At 52.4% G+C, this 20322-nt stretch overlaps 2 protein-coding genes across 5 annotated transcripts in view; both read left to right on the top strand.

Moving 5' to 3' along the window:
* The first annotated feature begins 381 nt into the window (after nucleotides 1-381).
* GNG12 (G protein subunit gamma 12) lies at nucleotides 382-16951 on the top strand. The gene is made up of 4 exons (XM_026853335.1): nucleotides 382-475; nucleotides 1023-1122; nucleotides 14044-14160; nucleotides 15534-16951. The coding sequence occupies exons 3-4, from the start codon at nucleotides 14065-14067 to the stop codon at nucleotides 15657-15659; spliced, it is 222 nt and encodes a 73-aa protein (XP_026709136.1). The 5' UTR covers nucleotides 382-475; nucleotides 1023-1122; nucleotides 14044-14064; the 3' UTR covers nucleotides 15660-16951.
* SERBP1 (SERPINE1 mRNA binding protein 1) overlaps nucleotides 13448-20322 on the top strand; it is a 42864-nt gene continuing 35989 nt past the window's right edge. For all 4 annotated transcript variants that reach the window (XM_026853331.1, XM_026853332.1, XM_026853333.1 and 1 more), the window contains exon 1: nucleotides 13448-13666. In XM_026853331.1, coding sequence (XP_026709132.1) covers nucleotides 13449-13666 — 218 coding nt within the window. In that variant the 5' untranslated portion in view covers nucleotide 13448. The remainder of the gene's footprint in view (nucleotides 13667-20322) is intronic.

The raw sequence follows: 20322 nt of genomic DNA on the forward strand, positions 1-20322 counted from the left end.
GTAAACCCGCTCAGGGTTCTACCCTGAGTAGTTTAACTTGTTTTAAAGCCGGCAGCTTTTCTAACAGCTGCCTCTAAACCTCGTCTGCCGTAGGTCTGGGTGGGACCTCTTGCCCCGGCAGCCCGAGCTGCCAGAGGAGCCGCAGCGGCACTGAGGAGGGTGCAGAAAGGCTGAAAAACTTGTTGACTTCGTGCTCGGTTGGGAGGAGGCCAGAGGGAACTGGGCCTCGGGATCCTCGGGAAGGGAAATAGGGGAGCTGGCCGTAGGAAAGGCTTGGGGTAGATTTTTTTCGGTGAGGAGGCCAGTCTCAAAATACTGTAGTCTTTGTGACTAGAATTAAACCACAAGTGCTAATTCCTCTTAGCTGGCTTTCTGGCTTTATGAAGTACTCATAATTTTTATTTTACTCTGTTTCAGCATCATTACACCGATAAAATCGAAGCGAGCCAGACGGGTGGCAGGACAGCCTATGTAGGTGAGTTTCCAGTACACGCTTGTTCCTTTCTTTCATGCAAAACATAAAGCAGTGTGACAAGTCCCAAACCCCAGTGATTTAATTTTATTCTGGAGTAGAACAAATACAAAATCCGTGGCAGCTTTAAAGAGGAGAGGCCACAAGGCAGGCGGGCAGGCTTGTGTCTTGGTGCTCTAAGGCAGCCCTTCACCTCCCTGTTTAACTGCCTGACTGCTCTCGCGTTGAATATTAGGGGCAGAAATGCCGGTTTTGAGTGGGCCGCTTCTCCCACAAAAAATGGGTTTTTCCTTGTTCGTTCCACCACTTAGCAAGGGGCAGCATGGAAGTCTTCCTAATTTCTGTAGTGGCTGTGTTACGTGTGTACTGTTCGACCGTCCCAGAATGCCAATACTTGCTATATTCACCCCATTCTTAAAACAGGTGCTTTGATAAATTCACGCGATGAGTTGGGAATACTTTGCACCCTTTCAGTGCCTTTGAGCTGAGAACCACAGAGCTCCTCACAGAGCATCTCCCGCTAGTGTCCTCGGCTTTATCTCTCTTTCAGACTAAAGAATTTACTGAAGGTCACGTAACCTGAGGCCAAGCTGGATCTCGTGACTCCCAGTCTGGTGCTTTAATCACGGACCGCTCCTGCTTTACATGCTGTAAGATGAACTGATTTTGATACAACTGAAAGTCTCTTTGCAAATGTCTCTTTGTAGTCTGTGTATGAGCTAGCCGAGTAGCGCCCTGTGAGGAGAAAAGGTACCTGCCATGGAGAAACGGCACTGGGGTTCGTTAGGGAACACAGGTTGTCTTTACTAATTACTTCAGGCCAATGTCTGGAAAATAATACTGCTCAGATGTTTCTCAGAGTAACCTTGATCTAGAAGTCAGTTTTTATGGCTTTCATTTGTACTGAAGATACAAAAAGTTAAGTCAGAAGAAATTCGGAGGAAAATAAAAGCAGGTTTTCCCACTACTAGCTTCCCAACAAGAAAAGTGGGTTTGACAGAATCACATGTGTGGTGGCTGACTTTGACAATCAGACGTAGCTGTAGCCCAGTTTTGATCAGCAGGATGGTACTGGGATAACTTGTGACATGGAGGTTATGAAGGAATCCTTAATTACATACCCAGAATGCTAAATCCAGTCAAAGATCTCGGGAGTTGTCTTGTTTTCTTTCATTTCAGATTTTTATACATTTTAGAAAGACTAATTAAGATACTGGCAGCACTCTTTATCATTTCAAAAAAGATCTCAACTGTAAAATCTCTAAAAATTCTCCAGGATAAGTTCTCTGCGGGAGCACACATCACAAACTGGTGATCTGTGCTTTAAGGAGCTTTTATTCTCCGTGTGCTGTGACGGGCCGCTCGCCTCTGGGGAGGGCAGGTGGAGCTGCATGCCCAGGCTTCCCTTCGCTCACCTCGCCCTGGAAGGAGAGTTCGTTGTTGCTGCATCTTTTCTGCTGTAAAAGTGGTTTCAAAATCAGCTAACATATACTGTAATCCAAACACGAGGCACGCAGACCGCGCAGAGCCGAGGTGTGCCAGGCCCCCGCCTTCAGCTCGCTTTTGTACCTCTGATGTGTAAAACCTCTGTATTTGCTTCAGGCTCGCGTCACGTGTAAGAGCTGTGCTTGTGCAGACTATAGAAAAGACCAAGTGACTGTGCAAAACAGAAGCTTCTGTGCCCAGCAAAACAGGAGTTGGGTCTTGCGGGGCATCTGATTTTCCCCGATGCCTTCAGCTGTGGTGCTGTGCGTCCCGAAGCATCCCCGTCCTTCACCAAAAACGCTGGCTGCAGTTAGCAGCTGCCAGATGTTTCGGCTTTTCCGCGTGCATGGTAACGGCCTGATCCTTGAATACGCAAAGGAGTTGTTGTAGTTTGGGGAGGATCTTGTTTGCTTTTAGCAAACCCAACCTTTTTCTAGCGTGTATAAAATATTTGTGCCGCAATCATAAATCTTGCCTGATACCTATTTCAAAATCGACTCCTCCTCACCTTCCAGGAGCCGGCTCGCCATCACCGTCACCGCTGCTACGAACAGTTTGGTTCGTGAGAGCTGCGGAGGCCGGAGCAGAAACCTTCCCCTGGCCACCAGTCCCCTGCGACGGCAGCCACAGCCTCGCTGCTGAGACCTACCCGGGCCTCGGCTGGGCTGTGCGCGGGGCGGGCGAGGGAGCGGGGGGCTGCGGCACCCCCGGAGCCAGCGGGGAGGTTGCAGGTGGCCACGGGGGCTGTTTTTCCCAGGTTTGTGCCGCGGGTACCGTGTTCAGTGCTGCAAAGTGTCTCCGAGTCCTCCTCCTGGTGAGCTCTGGTGTGTCACACAACCTCGTCTCCTTCAGGTGCACTAGAGGTATCGTAAAGCGAGATCGCACCAGAAAGCATCTTTAATCCATCTTTCATTTTCTTTTCTTGCCGAGGGCAGGGCTCCGGTGTTTTCCTGCTAACCAGGTTTTATTTTCCACTCTATTTAATAGCACAGCAGATGGGAAAAGATTTCTGCCGGGCGTCTCGCCGTGGTTTCCACTGGGTGTCAGCACGGCCCTGCGCTGGGGCCGGGGCAGCAGGAGCCCTGCCAGCTGCCGCCGGCTTTCCCTTTGGCTGCACCCACCGCTGGAAAAACTAGGTTGGCTGCATAACCTGAGCAAGGTGCTGGCTGAGGTGCAGCTTTGCAATGATGGGATGGCCCTGCGCAGGCGCGAGAGGCGGGGGAGCTGGGAAGGGGCTGTTTTGCCAGAGGTTTCCTTTTCCGAGCAGAGCAACCGGTTGGAGCAGGAGGAGTGTCCAACAGGCCCTCCTTATTCTAGCGCTCTCTAATTAGGGTTACATCTGGGACAATGGGTCCCCGTTTCTGGAAGATCAGCGTGGATAACTTCTGTAGTATTTACTTTGAAGGCGTGGGTGTGATACAGAGGCTGCCGGAGAGGTGCCGTGGAGATAACGCGGGCAGGAGGCGGCGTGGGCCGGGCTGTGTCCGGCAGGCGTGACAGATCGGGGCTGCTCACCCTGTGCTTCCTCCACGTCAACCTTTCCACTCTTTTTCCACTCTTGATACACATCCTGGCTTCTCAGTCATAAAATCTCTGGGCCTGCTGCCTGTCCTGCCAGCCCGAGGCACCTCCTTCAGGCCCCTCGACTCTGTATGGTCAATATTGGGTGAGAAGCAGCACCCCGAGGGCAATTTGTGCTTCAGGTGGGCAGAGGCATCCCTTGGATGCCGCTGCCATCGCGGCCCCTGTGCCTCCCCCACCCTCCCTGCGGGTCACCTCGCAGGGACTGGGCGGCAGCAAAAAGCCTGTGCCCGGTGCCGCCGCGCAGTGAAGAGAAGATGGTGTTGGGGAAGGGCCTTGGGGATCCAGAGCAGGAGCAGCCAGAGCCCCGTGCTGGGATGCTCGACCTCAGCGCCGGGAAGCAGCGAGCGCAGCGTCCGAGGCGGCCGCGGGAGCCGACACCCCCTTTGCCAGGCGGCTGTGGGGAGGTGACGGCGCGTGCCGGGACGCGCAGGACCCGGGTGGGGACACGCGTCCGCGCCCGCTGGGGAGCCGAGTGCTCTGCAGCAAACACCGTCCCCTCCCGGCCTGCTCCAGCGCGGAGGGTTTGGCTGAAGGTGGTGCCAGGTGCTTTGAGATTCCCCTGCCGGATTCCTCCCTCAGACACCTAAGCACTGAAAAGTCAAGGCCATGGAACGACACCATGACAGAGGCTTTTCCGTGTGCAGCCGTGTTTCTGGACGCTGACGTACCTGGGCACGCTGCGATGCACCCTCGGAGTGGAGTTGTTTATTTCTGCACCCAGCTACGGCCTTTAATGCCAGCATCAGGCCTCTTGGCTTCAACTCGGAGCGTTTTTAAGTGCTGCAAGTCGTAACAAACCTGCTCCCGAGCAGCCACGTCTCTGCCCCGTAGGAAAACCAACAACCAGCATTCAAGTCCCAACCAGCCGCCGGCCTTCGCGCTCCCACACAAGCGCCTGGGAAAGCGGCACGTGCAGAAGCACTCGCAGCACCCGGAGAACCCACGGAAACCTTACACCGAAACACCCCACACCCTCCGCTGCACGTAGTAGTAGTGGTGCGCGTAGTAGTAGCGGTGAACGTGGCCCACAGTGATCCCAGGTGCTGCAGAGGGGCTCTGGCATCGCCCCCTCCTTACCAGGGGCTGTTGCAGCTCCTCTTCCTCCACGAGGACTGACCTTGACTGTAGCTGCTGGTGCCTCTCCCTGCTGCTTTCATCTTCCTCTCGCTGCCTTCTTGCTCCTTCCAGCCTCCCCAGCCCCTGCGTGGTGTCCTCCTTTCCCAGGCTGGGGGGGAAGCGGGGGACTTGCCTCCTGTGCGCCCCGAAGCAGACTGCTGCCCGGTGCAGGGTCAGAAGTTTGAAGGTCTGCTGGATAAGCACCGGGGTGGGAGGGGAGGTGTTGCTCCTCGTCAGGAGTGGGACAGTCTTTGCAGAGGGGCTGCAAAGCACCGCCTGATCGTGGCGGTGGGGGGGTCACCCTGCCGAGGAGCAGGCAGGGAGCCCTGGGTGGCAGCTCGCTGCGCTGCGCGCGTGGCCTCAGGAGGGGTGAGGAGCTTTACGGAGCAAAAACAACCATAAAAATGCCACCTCCCTGCCCCCCAAAAATCTACTCTGTATTTTCAGAAGCAAAATTGCTGGCTTCAGAGATCGGAGTAAGCTCCTGGCTCTGTATTCCTGCTCGCTCTGGAGAGTGGAAGTAGGATTTGGGGTTCGATGGTGGGTTATGACCGAATTGTTTGCAGGGTCTCGGCTGAAGGCAGCGGGGTCGAAGGGCGCCAGGGAGGGGGGTGTTGGTAAGTAGGGTCACTGCAGAATGGTTCTGCCGGCAGCGCTCTGAAGCAGCGGGGTGGCGTTGGTGTGATTTGGCAGGCAGAGTCTGGTGGTGGTGGTGATACACAAAACAGATCCAGCTTCAAGCTGTTTCAGCAGAGCCCGGGGAGGTTGCAGGACTGGGACGGTTTTCCTTGTGAAGCTGCAGCATTTGTTGTGGAATCACTGAGACCGTAAACACGAGCTCGTGCGGTACCATTACAGTTGGTTTTGGGGCAGAAAAGCTGCCCAAAGCCACCCGGCACCACTGAGCAGCTCCTGGGGATGCGTGCGCTTGCAGCCCCGTGCCCGGCGTTGGCCTCGGCGCAGGGAGCGCAGCCAGAGCAGGGGCTGGATGCAGCCCAGCTTTGAACTTGCTGAGCTGCCTCTTTGTTCCTTTTCTTTTTTCCCTATTACTGTGTTTTTACACAGAGGACCAGGGGGTCACCGCGAAGGCCGGTGTCCCTCCTGGTTTCAGAACTCATGTTTTTCTCTGCCTGAATTCGAAGCCTCCCGGTGCCCAGGGCAGAGCGTGGAGGACATTTCCACCTCACTGCCCCGGCCTGTATCGCCCACAGCTTGGCTCCCACGGCTCTGAAAAAGGCGATGCCTTAGAAACTTGCATTTGCAGATGAGCTGTAACTGCAGATCCCCACCGACCCCCAGCTGTGGGAAAACCAGAGGCTGATGGTGTGTTAAAGCCCTGCACATTTTGTACGATTCCGGATGCTGCTGCTGTTAGTGTTGTCATTCCGTGCTTTGTTCAATCTGCTCTGTTGATCTGGTTTTGAGTTATTCACCTTAAAAGCTGTTTTGCTTCGAAAGAAATAGTAACAAGATACCCTTTGAACCTTTATTCTGCTGCTAGCTGCAGTATAAGCTGACTTTACATAACTGGAGCAAACAGAGATCTGTTTGCAAGGCAGAGCTGCTGGATGATTCCCGGGCGTACATTAGCAGTGGTGATTTAATTACCTTTCACTCAGCAGGTGGTTTGTAAGTCCTGGATCTAAAAGACTCAAAAAAGATAGATTGGTGTTTAATTAGCCCGGCCGGAGCTCAAGTTTAATGCCCAGCCGTGTACCTGCCGAGGCCCCTGGTCTCAGCACCTGCTGCATTGTAACCTCGTTACCTAAAGCCTGTGTGAAGAAGTAGGGCAAAGCCTTGGAAAACAGAATTTTTCTAGGGAAGAAGGTCAGCTCCACCTGTTCGCGGGTTGTTATATTTATAAGAAAGAAAAAAAAAAACCCCAAACCCACGGGGGTATGGCCTGTGTGAAGCGTGCTGGAGGTTTCATCTGTTTTTCCCTGGCAGAGTGTGACTGGTGAGCATCCTCCTCTTTCAAACAAACCGAAGTCTTCAGTTTTCCGTGGACAAAGGTATTTTTCCCAAAGGATGAGCTAAGCCTTCCCACTGGCATATTTGCTCCATTTGCTTGTTGACTCTGCTGTTAATGACGGAGCCCTAGCCCAGCACGTGCCTCTGCAAGCCTGCAGGACCGGGAGAGGGCAGGCAGCTTTGCTCCCTCCTGTTGTTATTAGGACCTTCTGACAACTTTCAAACAGAGCAGGGGTGGGAATGAACGGTGAAAAAAGGGGGGAAAAAAAAGCGGCCATGAGCACACAGTAGTGTGGGGCAGACATCAGTCCCGTCAGCAGCAAGCTGCTGCTGCAACCGGAACCGTTCTTGCAGTTGTCTGTCTTGCTGCAGCTTTCTGCTCCTGCAGTCTCCCTGTGTTAAAAAGGGAAAAATAAAAGCTGCATGATGTGCTTGGGACTGAAAATAAAGCAAGATCGTTGCGGCTCACACAAGAAACCCCGCGCTGCAGCCATTGCCTCGCAGCTGGGCAGGGTTGTGGGGTGGTAGAGCTGGAGAAGGCAGGCAAACCTGTGAGCCCCTCCTACCTGACACGAAGCACAAGCACAGAAGCTGGAAAATTATTAGACCAGCTGGAAAAAACCATACCCCATCTGTTTTCAAATGTAGCTGTTCGTGTTTTCAGAGCAGCTTCTGCAGAAATGCTTTGCCTTGGGCACGACGGCCAGAGAAGGCTGTTGGTGGGACTGATTATTCGGTCTCTTTTTTAGGCTGTGAGTCAGAGACAGGTGAGAATTGCAGCCATGTCCGCAGCTGCTCTGTGGCTGGGGAATCTCTGTCCTTGTGAGCCTCGGGTCTGGCAAGCCCTCGTTCGGCGACGCCGCTCGCGGGGGACCGAGGCTGTCGCTCGCTGTGTGCTCCTGCAGGGAGCGGGGGACCCCCGGCTCTCCTCCTGCCTAGGGCAGCACGAGAGAACACCAGCCACGCTTTGTCTCGGGTGGTGAACTGAAAAACGTGTTGGAACTTTGAGCCTGGTACATTTAACAGGGAACGAGTAGCTGTGAGTGCTGGGGGAGATGGAGATCCCGATGTGGAAAGTGGCGGGGAGAGTTGGGCTCTCCGCGTATCTTTGCTGCCGGCTCGGGGCTGCCCGCTGAACACGAAGGTTCGTTTCCTAGAAATCAGAGCGATGCCCTCCCCAGCCGACTGATCTCTTCTTTAGAGAGTGACTTAATTCTTCTGGGAGACATCCCTGTCCCAGAAAACCCTGCCCCAGGCTCCGAGGGCACGAAACCCCGAGTTCTGCAGAACTGCGTGTGCCGCCAAGATAAATCTGCAGTTTTCTGCAGCTCGCTGTCTGAATTCAAGCGTAACCCATGAGAAATCCTGCGGCTCGAGATGGCCGCAGCAGCTCAGTTAATAGGGTCGGTTGCCAGGAACTGAGAGGGAAAACAGTATTATTGGGTGATGACCTAGTTGTTTGTAAATCTCTCTGTAGAAGAGATTTAGTAATCTTAGGAGGACTATTAAAGTAATGCTGCTTATGTTTGTTTGAAGATGAGGAAACACAGCAATTTAATTTTCAAATGTGATGGTTTGGGGTTTTGGTTTTTGTTTTTTGTTTTGGGTTGTTGTTTTGGTTTTTTTTGTTTTTTAAACATCTAATTTATTAACAAAGCTAACCAGCTGGGAAAATAAGCACTGAAACTTTCCTAAGGAGGTCATTCATGTAGTATGGGAAGGGGCTTGAGGGAAACTCAAACCTCTCCAGTGGCAAAAGGGATGTGGCCTGGGGGTGGGGAAGGGAGAACTGAGCAAAGTCAGCCTAGGCTTGCCCTGGCAAAACGAGAGGAGAATGGTTTGTATCTTAATTTTTCAGTAACTGTTTTTTAACCTTATGTCTTTTTTTTTTTTCTTTAAAAAAGTACTAAAATTAGAGGAATCAGCAAACGTTGCATCAGAGATGCATGCATTGCTTTATAAAAATAAGTTGCTTTGGGTTGGTCGGTTGGTTGGGTGTTTTTTCTCACACTGTAGTTTTTCGATATATGGAGTGAAAACTTCAGGGTCTGGAATGGGAGCTTGGGCTCAGTTTGTGGTGGATCTGTGCTTTCGTGTCCGTGTGAAGCGGCTCCTTGTTATTCCAAAAATGATTATTTTAAAGCACTCGCTGTCGGTTTGCAACGCACCAGCAGAGTTCATTATCAAATTCAGCAGCTGCATTTATCAGCTCTAACTGTGCGTGTTGGAGGTTCTTGGTTGGGAGTCTCATTTTTCATGAGCTCATGAGCGTACGGGGAAGCTTTTGCAGCTGTGATCATCTTCTGTGGGTCCTTCTGGGCAATACTTGAACGCGATGCCCTGATCCTGTGGCTTTCTTCTAGTCAAAACCAAAACCCCCAGAAGGTGGGGTTGTCTGATTTCTCACCGTGTTCTCTGCAGAGCAATTTTCCCAAAGTAGCCAATAGTTTCATATATATCATCTTAACAGTACTACCTAAGCATGAGAAATTCCTTCTAAGTTCCTTTTCTACCATTTCAGTTCCACGTAGCCAAGACATCATTTTGTATTTGCACATCTCCCACTTGGTGCCTGTGGACTCGCTCTCCGTCCGGAGCAGGGTTATTTTCCCCGACTGCCGCTGGTGCAGGAGGACTTCTTCTAGAAATGAAAACCTCATAGCAAGAACATCCTCCAGACATGTCATCAGCACCTCGCCTTGGGCCCGGGGAAGGGTTGCTGATGGTTTTGGTGAGCCATACCTTGCTCCGGGCTCCTAGGCATGAATAAGTGATGAAACCCAGATCCAGAAAAGCCCTCGGTCTGGTAGTTTCCCATGGCAAGTAATTATTTTCAGTGGGTAGGAGTCTCAAAACTCGGGCCTGAATGTATTAATGACTTTGGGCAGGATAGGGCCCATTTTTGTGCGTTGGAAGGGGGCTGTGGCAGCAGAGCAGCCGGTCCTCTGCCCACTTCTCATGGCACACCAGCAAAGGCAGGAAGCATTGAAGAAAACCCGCAAGATCTGTGTCCTTTTAAACTTCCTTGCTAAGAGCTCTAGCTTAACAATTAGCTTTTCAATAATTAAATTCCTCAAATTATCAGGTTAAATGCCCCCAGTCTAGTAACAGAAGACTCCTGTTACGTTTCTAAATGCTGTTTTAAACAGCACAGGGCGCTGCGGGGCGCAGCCTGCTTGTGTTATCCGTCAGCTCCCAGGCCACAGCTCCTTGGGCAGCCGAGACGGGCAGGTCTCCTGGCGCCCTTTGCTTGGCCAACGGCACGGCAAAATCGTGGGGTGGGTTTACCAGTGGAGCTTGGGCTTGCTCTGGCTCGGGTGCTGCTGTCACAGGAACTCAGGCTTTGTCCTTCTCGCTGCTAGAGGTCAGGGGGAGATGGGGGCTCCCCCACGGCCATCGTATTCCACCCGCGCTGTGGCACCAAGCCCTGGATGTGGTCCTGACCCCGCCAATTCACATCAGTTAAATCACGGCCCAGGCGATGCGAGGTAATTCTCCCGACTCTCTAAAATTCTGCTTTTGTGCCTGTGGTGAAGCAGGCAGTGCCTTCCCGTGCTGCCCAGCGTGCTGCCAGCCTCCCCAACGTTGCGTTGGCCGTCATTGCCTTGAAATGGAAGAGGCTTCTTGTCTGAGTCACGGCACTGCAGGGCTTCTGTCAGAGGTGGTTAATGCACCACAGCCTTTGCCTTGAATTCCAGAGAGTTCTCACTTTGTATTTTACAAATAATATGGCATCCACCTCCCATCATCGCTTACAATGAGAAGCAGTCGCTTGCCTTTTCCCAGCAACAAAGCAAAACGTCCGAGTCTTAAACCTTTACAAATAGATCTACAGCTGTTTCCAATGGTGTTTATGCTGCATTCCTCTTCCTCTTGAGTAACTTGCAGATTGAATCACTAAATATGCCATCAAAATGCATTTAAATATTTGGGTAATATTAGTAATTGAGGATGCAGACGCGGTGCAGTCGCTGCGGGGTGTTGCAGCTCCGTGATTAGCTGTAACTCCACTGTAACGTGGTGGCTCTGGGTTAGTAAGTGCGAGTTTGTGTCGTGATGTTGATACGGAGGGTATTTCAGACTGCTTAACTCTCCTCCTCACAGCCGAAGCACGCAAAGACGTCACACCTCCCTAGAGCAAACAACACTCCCCAAACTCCGTGGCCGGGCTGAGTAAGTCACCGACGGGTGCTGGGAGATGGCGGCCCCAGTCTGGCAAAACCAGTGCCCATTCCTGGGAGCAGGGGGGGTCTCTGTCCTGGTGCTGCCTGGCCCTGCGTGGTCACGGCCGCCTCTCAGCTGCCCGGCGCTGACTCGTGGTTTGGATTTGCCACCTCCTGCCTCGCTGCGCGTGGATTAAACGAGGGCTGGAAGAGGCTCACGGGGCTGGAGGGTGAGCTGCGTTCGTGCAGACAGCGCGGCTCGCTTCCTTCGTGCTGCTCTGCATGCAGCACCATGGGGCCGCGGGCAGGAGGTGCCAAGCGGGGAATGCGTGTGTGTGTCTTCGGTTAAGACAGTGCCACGGAGGGAACGCCGCTTCGAGGGGAAAAATCCTGTTGGCTTTTGAAAATTTTTGCATGAATTACATTCCACAGTGAATCACATGCAGCTCAGTCCGTAGGTGACCTCTCTGGAGCACGGCAGGAACTTTGGGGAAGTTTTGGGGCGTTGAGGAGCTCCTGGCAGTCTGGGGCAGCAGATGACTGTCACGGACTGAGGCTTGGCTTGCTGGCCTGGCTGTTGTGAAGGTGAAACAACCCCAGTTTACAACGCACAGCCGGAGTGAGTCAGCCGGCAGCATGTGCTGCCAGCCCGGCTTCCCCGGCCTCTGTGTCACGGGCGTCTGCTCTGCTCAGATTTCCTCAACTTTGCCACAGCTTTACTCGCGGTAGCTGCACACAGACACCCTGGGTGGAAATATTTGGCGGAGTGGGAGGTAACACGCCTCAGATGCAGCATGGCCCTGAGATGGCCAGTGACTGGCCGGCTGCAGGGCGCAGGCTCAGAGCTGCGCTCTCTAAACTGGCACGCGTTTAAATGTTCTAAAATTACAAAAGACCTTCTGTGATTTGCCTTGAAATCGGTCATTTGGAGCATATGCAGCATTTAAACTAGTCCTGGGTTTTGTGCTTGTCGTCTCCTCCTCCTCATGAGGAGTTATTTGGAAAGTAGGCCGGCGAGCTAAATAGGGGCTGTTATATGGCCACTTCAATCCATGCAAGTTGGAGAATTGATGAGTACGTTCTTAATTTTTTATTTTTTTTTTCAGGGAATAAGTTTTTAGTGACACCTGATGTGAATTATGGATGTCCCCCCTACCCGTGTGTGAGCAGGCGGCGCTACCTGCCGCTTGGCAATTACTCTGCCCAAAGCTGTTGTAAGGAAGCTGCAGGCAGCTCCCCAGCTCCGGCACCATCCCCGCACCGCTCGTCGTCGCGGCTCGCTGCCGGCTGTGGGAGGAGAACTGGGGGGGTTTGACAGCGTTTGGTGGGCATCCCACACCTACCGCGGGTGCTGGTCGCCAGCGTGGGCCGCGTCGGCCTGACACACACACACCGCGGGGGGAGCTTCAAACCCAGGCCTGGTGTCTGCAGAGGGAGAGAAAATGAAAATCTGAATTTGAAAATTTTCAGCCTGCAAAAGGTGCCGCGTGTCGAAACGGGGACTCGGTGCAAACTAACGCTGTTCCCAGCAAGCAGGCACGTGCACTGGCTGGAAGAGCAGCCCTGAAGCCCCGAAGGAGAGGCTGCGTGTGGTGCTTGGAAAGGTCGCGTGCGGCGGCGTTGGGCTCGAGCCCCTGCAGTGCAGCGAGTGATTTCAGCACAGCCACGGGGCGCCAGGTCTTGTGGATCCGCAGAGAACAAACGGCGGGGTTTGTGCACGGTCCTGCAAGGATCGGCACGGGAAGGACGCTTTCACAGGCGAGGGCTGTCCTACACCAGCTGCTCTTTGAACTCCCGGGTATCTGAATAATTTAGCAGCAAGCTCTTTGTTGCTGCGATGCCTGTAGGGATATTCTTTTGAACATGATGCTGCATGGTCCTCAGCCCTTCCCTGCTCCCTGCACGGTTCTTTCCTTCCAGCACCAGCGGCTGCGTGGGATGGAAACTGGCCGGGGATGCCGGGGCCACGCAGCAGGAGTTGTGCTGCAGGGAGATGGGGCGAGGTGGCCTTCGGTGTGGACAACTCATGGTGGTCCAGCAAGTCCAGGGCGGGCTCGAGGTTTTCTGGGATCCCCAGGAGGTTAAAACCTCTACATCCCGAGTGGTGTAAGCGCCCGTGGAGCGCTGCCTTCCCGCGTACTTTGGTGATCGTGATGGATAAACCTCGTCCGGGTGTTTGTCGCAAAGTCCCTGCAGCAAAGCTGCTCAGGGACAGCAGCGCCAGCAAAACCCCCCCTGAACTGCTACCGGTGCCCCTCTGACCTGGCCTTGGGCCAGAGCTGGCACGCGGGCTGCCTGCCTTGTCAGGGTACGGTCCTGGGCCATTGCTGGGGTTGGGAGCATCTCTTCTTTTTTTGGTCCAGCTCGCCCAGAAGCGTGTGGCCCCCTGGCACGGGCTGGGCTCTCCCGTAAGCCTCACGCTGCTTGTGGCCATCCCCTGGTTAGCTACAAACGGGGGGTCAAGCTGCAAAACCTGTGCTTGGATCGCCCGGCGAGCCCGGCGCAGAGCATCCCCCCTTCTCCGTGGGCAGAGGTTGTGTCGGGAGCGATGCTCCGCACTCTTACCCGGAGAAGGAAATCCCAGAGCTGCTCGTTGTCTTTTTTTTTTTTTTTTTTTTTTTTTTTTTTTTTTTTTTTTTTCTGCCACCCCCACATATATGGCCACATGGGAGCAGACAGCAGCCAGGAGCACGCCTCTGAACCTCACCACCTTGTTTTTCGTGTCCTCTGACGTGTCATGGGGCCACTGCAGACCTGAAACAGCCCGGCCGGGGATGTGCCCATGGCTCTGCCCGTCCTCGCTGCAGCGGGCTCGGCGGAGGCACAGTGACAGCCGTGAAGCCGCCCTCCTCCTGCGAGAGGGAGAGGAGGGCACGTTCTTCATCCCCAGCTCTCCCTTGCAGCAGGATCCATCCTGCAGCAGCGGACGCAGGGACTGACCCTGTGCAAACGGCAGCCTTGAGAAAAGCACCAGTCGATAAACCCTGTTAACGCGGGGACAAGTGAAGCAACAGGATGTTCCAGAGCTCGACGCATTTTTTTTTTTCTGGAGGGTGTTTCAGTTGCAGTGCATCGTTTGCTGAGCTGCTTCTCAGCTGACAACGCCCCTTGTGCAAAATAATAATTTTAAAAGAAAGAAAAAAAAAAAAAAAAGCACTTTTTGCAGCAGGTTGCGATTGCCTCTCTGTGTAAAAGCAGTTTAAAGTTGCAGTGTCACCTTCTGGAAAACTAACCCACGGTCTTTCCAAACAGGACTTCACCGCTTCACTGAAAATGTCTGGCAAAACAGCTGGCACGACCAACAACATAGCTCAGGCCCGAAGGACTGTCCAGCAGTTAAGAATAGAAGCCTCAATAGAAAGAATTAAGGTGAGAGCCCATCCTCCTTCACCCCTTCTTTTTTTTTCTTGTTTTTTTTCCCCCCTTCCAGCGGTAGGGCGGTACGGTAACAGAGAGCGTGTGTGTGTGCCCCCAATTCAGAGTTTTCCCCCTCTCAGAACATGACATCTTCATTGCAGCCCAGCAAATCTGAATAAAACTAATTCTCGTGGCTGCTTCCCAGCAGTATCCTCAGGTGCTTTAGAGACCTGCAGGAGAACCAAAGCGAAGTACAAAGTGCAAATGCAGCGTGTGAAACAGAAGGCAGGTACACATTCCCAGTTTCATGCATATTGCGTGATTTTTTTTTTTTTTTTTTTTTTTTTTTTTTTTTTTCCATCTTTTGGCTGGCTGAATGCTACACCTGCAAGGAAGGTGAATGTGTAGGGACGTTAGTTAAAAAAAATAAACCCAAAAAACACAACCAAAGATTGTGGAAACTGGATTTCTTTAAGGCAGAAAAGAAACCAAACTTTTTTTCCACCTAGCAGGGAGAGGATACTGCTCAGAGTAGTAACACTGCCTGGTGCTCCTGGGATGGCTGCCCAGCCCTTCTGAGGGCCAGAGAACAAACACCCAGTCCCGCGGAGCAGCGGGGCCCGTCCTTGGGTGACGGGCTCAGGCACGGCGACCCCGGGCAGCCTTCCCCAGAGTGTCACCTGAGGACACTTCTGTTTACTGTTCCCAGCTTTATAGCTGAGGAGTTCCTCGTTACGAACCGACTGTATTATTTTGAACCTTCTCCTGTTTATTTTTAGTCTTCCGTAGAAGCCGTGTGGGAGCCGGGCGGTACTTTTGCCTGTCACAGACTAACCCCGAGAGCGCCGGGGTCCCTTCTTGTCTCCCTGCTGTAGATAAAGCCCGAGTGAGCCCCTGGCAGCGCGTCCTCGGCAGGAGACGGGGCCCCGGGGAGCGTGTTGATCTCTGAGCACCGATCCTGTCCCACACAGGGACTTTGTACCCGTCGGCAGCTCTCAGCCGTGTTCAAGGAACCTGACCTGAGTCAGGCAGGACAAGTTTCTCTCTGCTTTGTAGTGTACAACCGTCAGAATCAGGTGGAAAAGAGGGTAGGATTAAGCTGAAACATTACACGTATCTCCACAAAAGTTCCCCCACATAAATTTGCAAGTATTTTTCTCTTTCTTTTAGAGAAAAGTTCTTTTCAGAGAAGCCTTTTAGATGCTCACGCTATTTAGCGTTAGGAACGCTCATGAACGAAGTGCCAGATTTCAGTTATTTTTATGTGCATTCCTTTTGTGTTTTGCACAAGATTATGGATAATTGGAAATATCATGAGACAAAAGCATCATCCTATTGGTTTGGAAATACCGTCTTACGGGTTTCTTTATCCCTGTCTTCTGCAGGTGTCAAAAGCATCAGCAGACCTAATGCTCTACTGTGAAGAGCACGCCAAGAAAGATCCGTTGCTAATGGGCATACCCGCTTCTGAGAACCCTTTCAAGGACAAGAAGACCTGCATTCTGTTGTAGGAGAGCAGCAGCTCCTCCACAGCCCTCCCGGGCAAAGCCAGCCACCGGCGGGCACGTAGGCAAATACTCGTAAGGTACCCGCTAGTAGCTGCGCCAGAGCGGCCGTTCCGTCACCGAGCGTATAAACGATTTCTTAAGCTTTCTCAAGCACTTATTCTGTTCCCTATCTTTATTAGGAAGCGAGGTTTTCAAACTGAATTAACTTCTTTCTTGCCCAGGGGAATGGGGTCTTCGTCCAGCCCGCGGGCGCTGCGCCGGCGTCGCCGCGGTGGGACGGGCAGGGCGAGCCGGGGCTCTCATCCTCCGCCGGAGCGTGGCCCCGATTTTGCTTTTCAACTTACACAAACAAGACCAAAGTTGCCTGAGCTTCGCTGACAGAGCAGAGGCAAAGGTGTAGAAACCTGATCAAACATCACTGGGTTTACATTTTTTTTTTTTTTAATTACGTGTTGAGGGGGGGTGTACCTGTGTTGGTAGCGTGTGTTTATGCACAGACACATTTAGAAGTGCATTATCTACCAAAAGCTACCTTGAAAAAAATGATTGTAGCAACTGCTGGTGAGCTCCAGGGAGCCGTGCCTGCAGCCTTCCTTGTGCTGGCTTCTCCTGCCAGGGCTAGTTTTAAGTTTAAAACCTGAAGCGTTAAGAATCAGAGATCTGCAGACTGATCTTCCTGCTTTTTAAGATTTGAAAGAGCTGAGTTTTCAGCTTTGATTCTGCTCCTCTACGTTTTCTTCCTTAATTAAAAATCTGTGTTAGTCTAAAAAAAGAATCGAAAGCTGCAAGCTAGTACTGCCCTGGCTTTGTGTGGAGCTGGAGGCATGGTTCTGTCCCTCGAGGTCCCAGTTCTGTTTTGTGCAGGGAGTCAGAATTGGGCTCTTTTTAAAATTAATTTTTAAAGGGGAAAAATGCCAAATTATATCCAGATTGTGGTTATGCAGATATTAATTGGAGGGCCTTTCCATCAAGTAAGTGATTTTATATATACATAATAAAAAAAAGTCTTTCTCTGTGTGTGTGTGTGTGGGTATGTGTATATATATATAAAAACTTTAATAGTATATTTATACAAACATTGCATATTAACAGAAAACTTTGACGAGATGGACGATAGTACTGACTTCAGCTGGCAGCACATGCCTTTCCCTGTAGCTGGTGGTTCAGAGGTTGAAGTTGCCATCTGCCAGAACCGTGCATTTCTGCAATGGTATTTACAGAATTAATTAACCGCTTGTAATTTACTGTCTTACATTGCATATTTGCCATTTCTATATTAAACGAGACGCACACTATCGGTATACATTGAGACATTACGTGTTTGTTTAACAAACAGTTCAAAAATAGACACACAAGACTGACGGAAGATTGTACTGTTTGTTCTGTGCTTACATGCAAATTATTTTTATAATTAGAGTATTTTTCTAGTGACGGTTTAAAAAAGCAGTAACGTAGATCCACCCTAACTTTTTTTTTTTTTTTTTTTTTTTTTCTCTGTGTTGGTGTCTATCATTTGGGTTGACCCAGCGCTGAGGGATCTGGGGAAGTTGGGAACGGTCAGGGTGAGGTTCGTGGTTGGACTGGAGGAACTCCAAGGGCTTTTCCAACCGAGATTCTGGGATTTTATAGCACATCTTGTTAAAAAATAATTAACTTAGTTTGGGCGTGCGAGACTGTAAGTGCTGAGAGAACTCCGGCTGTGCAGGCAGGTGTGTGGGGAGGGTGAATAACCTGTTGCGGCCTGAATAGTGTTCTATCAATCTGTTGTCCCTGTAGCAATCTGCATTTTTATTTTATTAGCGCTCCCCACCCTCAAAAAAAAAAAAAAGCTCAGCTGTGTGGCTGCAGAGGTGCTGGTGGGGTCGGGCCCTTAAATAAACTGGCCCCCTGCCCCGCGCCGGAGCGTGGCCGCCCCCCGTCAGCCCCACCCGTCAGGCCGTGTCCGTAGCTGTGCTGAACTCTGTATTTTCTCCTAAAGACCTTCTGGCACGTTCCTGGGGCTCACTCCATCGCTCCTCTCCCACCAACCGCCCCCCCCGTGTTTGTCAAGCCGATGCTGAGTGCACCCGTGCTGTGGCCGTGGCTCTGTCCCAGCCCTGCGGCCGGGTTACATCTATTTTTCAACTTTTTTTTTTCCCTGCAATTTTGACATCCTTGCGGCGCTGGGGCAAGATTTATGCCAGCATCTGTTTCACGCTTGCTTACACATCCAGAGAACAAAAGGTTTGATTGTAGGTGGCCATGAGCGCGTCGGTGGTCAGAGACGGAGGATTAAAAAAACACCACGGCAGGTTTGTTTTTTTTTTTTTCAGGTGCTTTTGCAGTTTTAGGTAGGAGACCCGAGATCCTCAGCTGACTCAGCACCACGCAACTGCCTGCTTCTGACGGCATTTAAGGGGTAGAGTTTTAGTAAACCCTTTATTTTTTAAACGCAATATACGGAGGCGTGCAAAAGCTCGAGCAGTTCTGTTTGCACTTTGCTCTTTTGCTATAAATACTCTTGTGAAAGAACAGGAATTGTAAAGTTCAGGGGAAATACAGGCGCTGCTGTAGTAGAAGGAAAAAGGAGAAATGAGACCATCTGCATCCACAGCTGCTGGGGAAAACCCACAGAGGCAGCACCCCTCTTTTTTATATCAGGTCAACCCAATACCACCCCAGAACGAGTATTTATTTCTTTTCCCCCATAAATGAAGCAGCCAGCTTGTTATTTGTGGGGTTTTCTCTGTATTTTCTAATCTGACTCTTTAATGCTGTGTGACATTAAAGGGAGAAGGGCTGGTTGGTGGCTCGGAGGCCCGACTCTTGCTAAAATAACCCCTTGCTAAAATATTTCTGCTTTTTCTATGCTATGCTATTCGTTTTCCTTGGCCTCCTGGAGCTGGTGAGCTGCGAAGGTTGGACCCACCGCTGCGTCGCTGGGGGTTTCCTCCATGGTGGTGGGGTTGGGATGGGGCTCACTTGTGCAGGTGGGACCAGGATCTCCCGCTCTGCCCCCCCCAATCTGCTGGGGGTCCCCAAAAGCACCTGGCTGTCCCCATAGTGTCGGTGGCAGCAGGGACAGGTCCTCTGCAGCCCCCAGGTGGGATGCCGGGGTGCGCCTACCCAGACCCTCACACATGCTTGCTGGTCGTGTTTAAATCTTGTCTCGGGTGGGACCGGTTCACGTCAAACCCATGGGGCTAGAGGAGGGGAAAAAAGGAGATCTCACACGATGTTCTGGGCTGGGCGTCGGGGCCATATTTGGGTGAGAGCTGCAGGACACCTCGGCCCTGGAGCAGTGATAGAAGCTGGGTGTTCCTCATTAAAAAAAAGTTTAGAGTTATTAAAGACCCTCGGTAAAGCCTTGATTCTGGTGGAGGTGGGGGTGTATTTTTTTTTTAATTTTTTATTCCTTTCCCCACCCTTTGTCTCCAGGTGATCCTGACCCATCCTTCTGGGCTCAGCTCCGCGTGCCGCGCCGACACCCCCCGTCCCCAGAGTGCCCGTGTCCCTCCCCAGGGCCATCCCCCGGAGGCCGTGGTCCCTCCACTGCCCCGGGAGCTGGGCCCCTCCTCGCGCTGTGCTTTGCCAAAATGATCAGGTCTGCTTGGACTTGTCGCCCTTCTCCTGATGGGTTTTGGCTTTGAGGCTGCAGCACAACGAAGGCCCAAATCAGCCCGTTTTCAAGGCGGGGTGCAGCGATCGGAGGGCAGAGCAGGATGTCCAGGCTCAGCTCCGGAGTCCGGAGACGTCCCGTCGCCGCGTGCAGCTGCCACTTACTCCTTTTTGGTTCGTTATCGCAATTAACGTCCTTCCCGGTATGTGTCGGGCGCCCTTCCCGCCTTTCCCAGCGCCGGTGCTTCCTCCATGTGTGGGTGCTGCTGGGCTGTGGTTCAGCTTTGTCCCCCAGGACCCATTTCTGGGTGTTTTGGGGAGAGTTTGGCACGTGGCCAGGTAGGACACCTTGCCTCCCCCCATTTGGAGCTGGCTGGTTTGGGGGGGGGAAAAAAAAAAAAAAAAAAAAAAAAGTGTTTGGGTGCATGGGCAGATGTGCACCCAGGGCCACCCCTGGGTCCAGGCCAGGCGGTTGGTAGCGTGGGGACAGGAGCTGGGAGAGATGCTGGGAGAAAATGGGGGCGGTTCAACTTGAGGCAGAACTGAGTGAAATTGCAAATATGTGCAATTAATTTTAATTCTGGAACGGTGAATGATCCACCCGCCCTCTGTTAGGCTCTTGGGAGAGAGCACCAGCGCCTGGCGTCCGACGGCCGGGGCGGGTAGAAGATCCCCAGAGCTGGCTTTGCGTGTGTTTACGGTCAGGCGTGGTTAAACTTTCTCCTCAATATCTGACGTTTGTGCTGCTAAAGCCACACGCAGCAGAAAGAGGGGTTTTAAATACGTCTGCACAGAGGCAACAAGCCAGCGGATCAGCTCTCGGGGTGTATTTGCTTTTGAAACGCCGTAACAACGCGGCTAAAAATAATACGTTCAGAAAACTCCCTTTTTGTGCTGAGAACGTGTCGGAGCCTGACCCGGCCTCCTCGTTGGCTGGGGACGGGCGGCCTCGTGCCGCCCCGCGCGTCCGGGGAGCGGGAGAACTGGTTGGGCCTCGCCGCCCGCCGGGGCCCCGGAGGCAAACGGGGATGGTTGGGGACAAAGTGACCCTGCGAGGAGCGCAGCGTCC

Source organism: Athene cunicularia (genome assembly GCF_003259725.1).
Source record: "Athene cunicularia isolate RWA chromosome 8 unlocalized genomic scaffold, athCun1 chr8_part1, whole genome shotgun sequence".
NCBI classification, from domain to species: domain Eukaryota; kingdom Metazoa; phylum Chordata; class Aves; order Strigiformes; family Strigidae; genus Athene; species Athene cunicularia.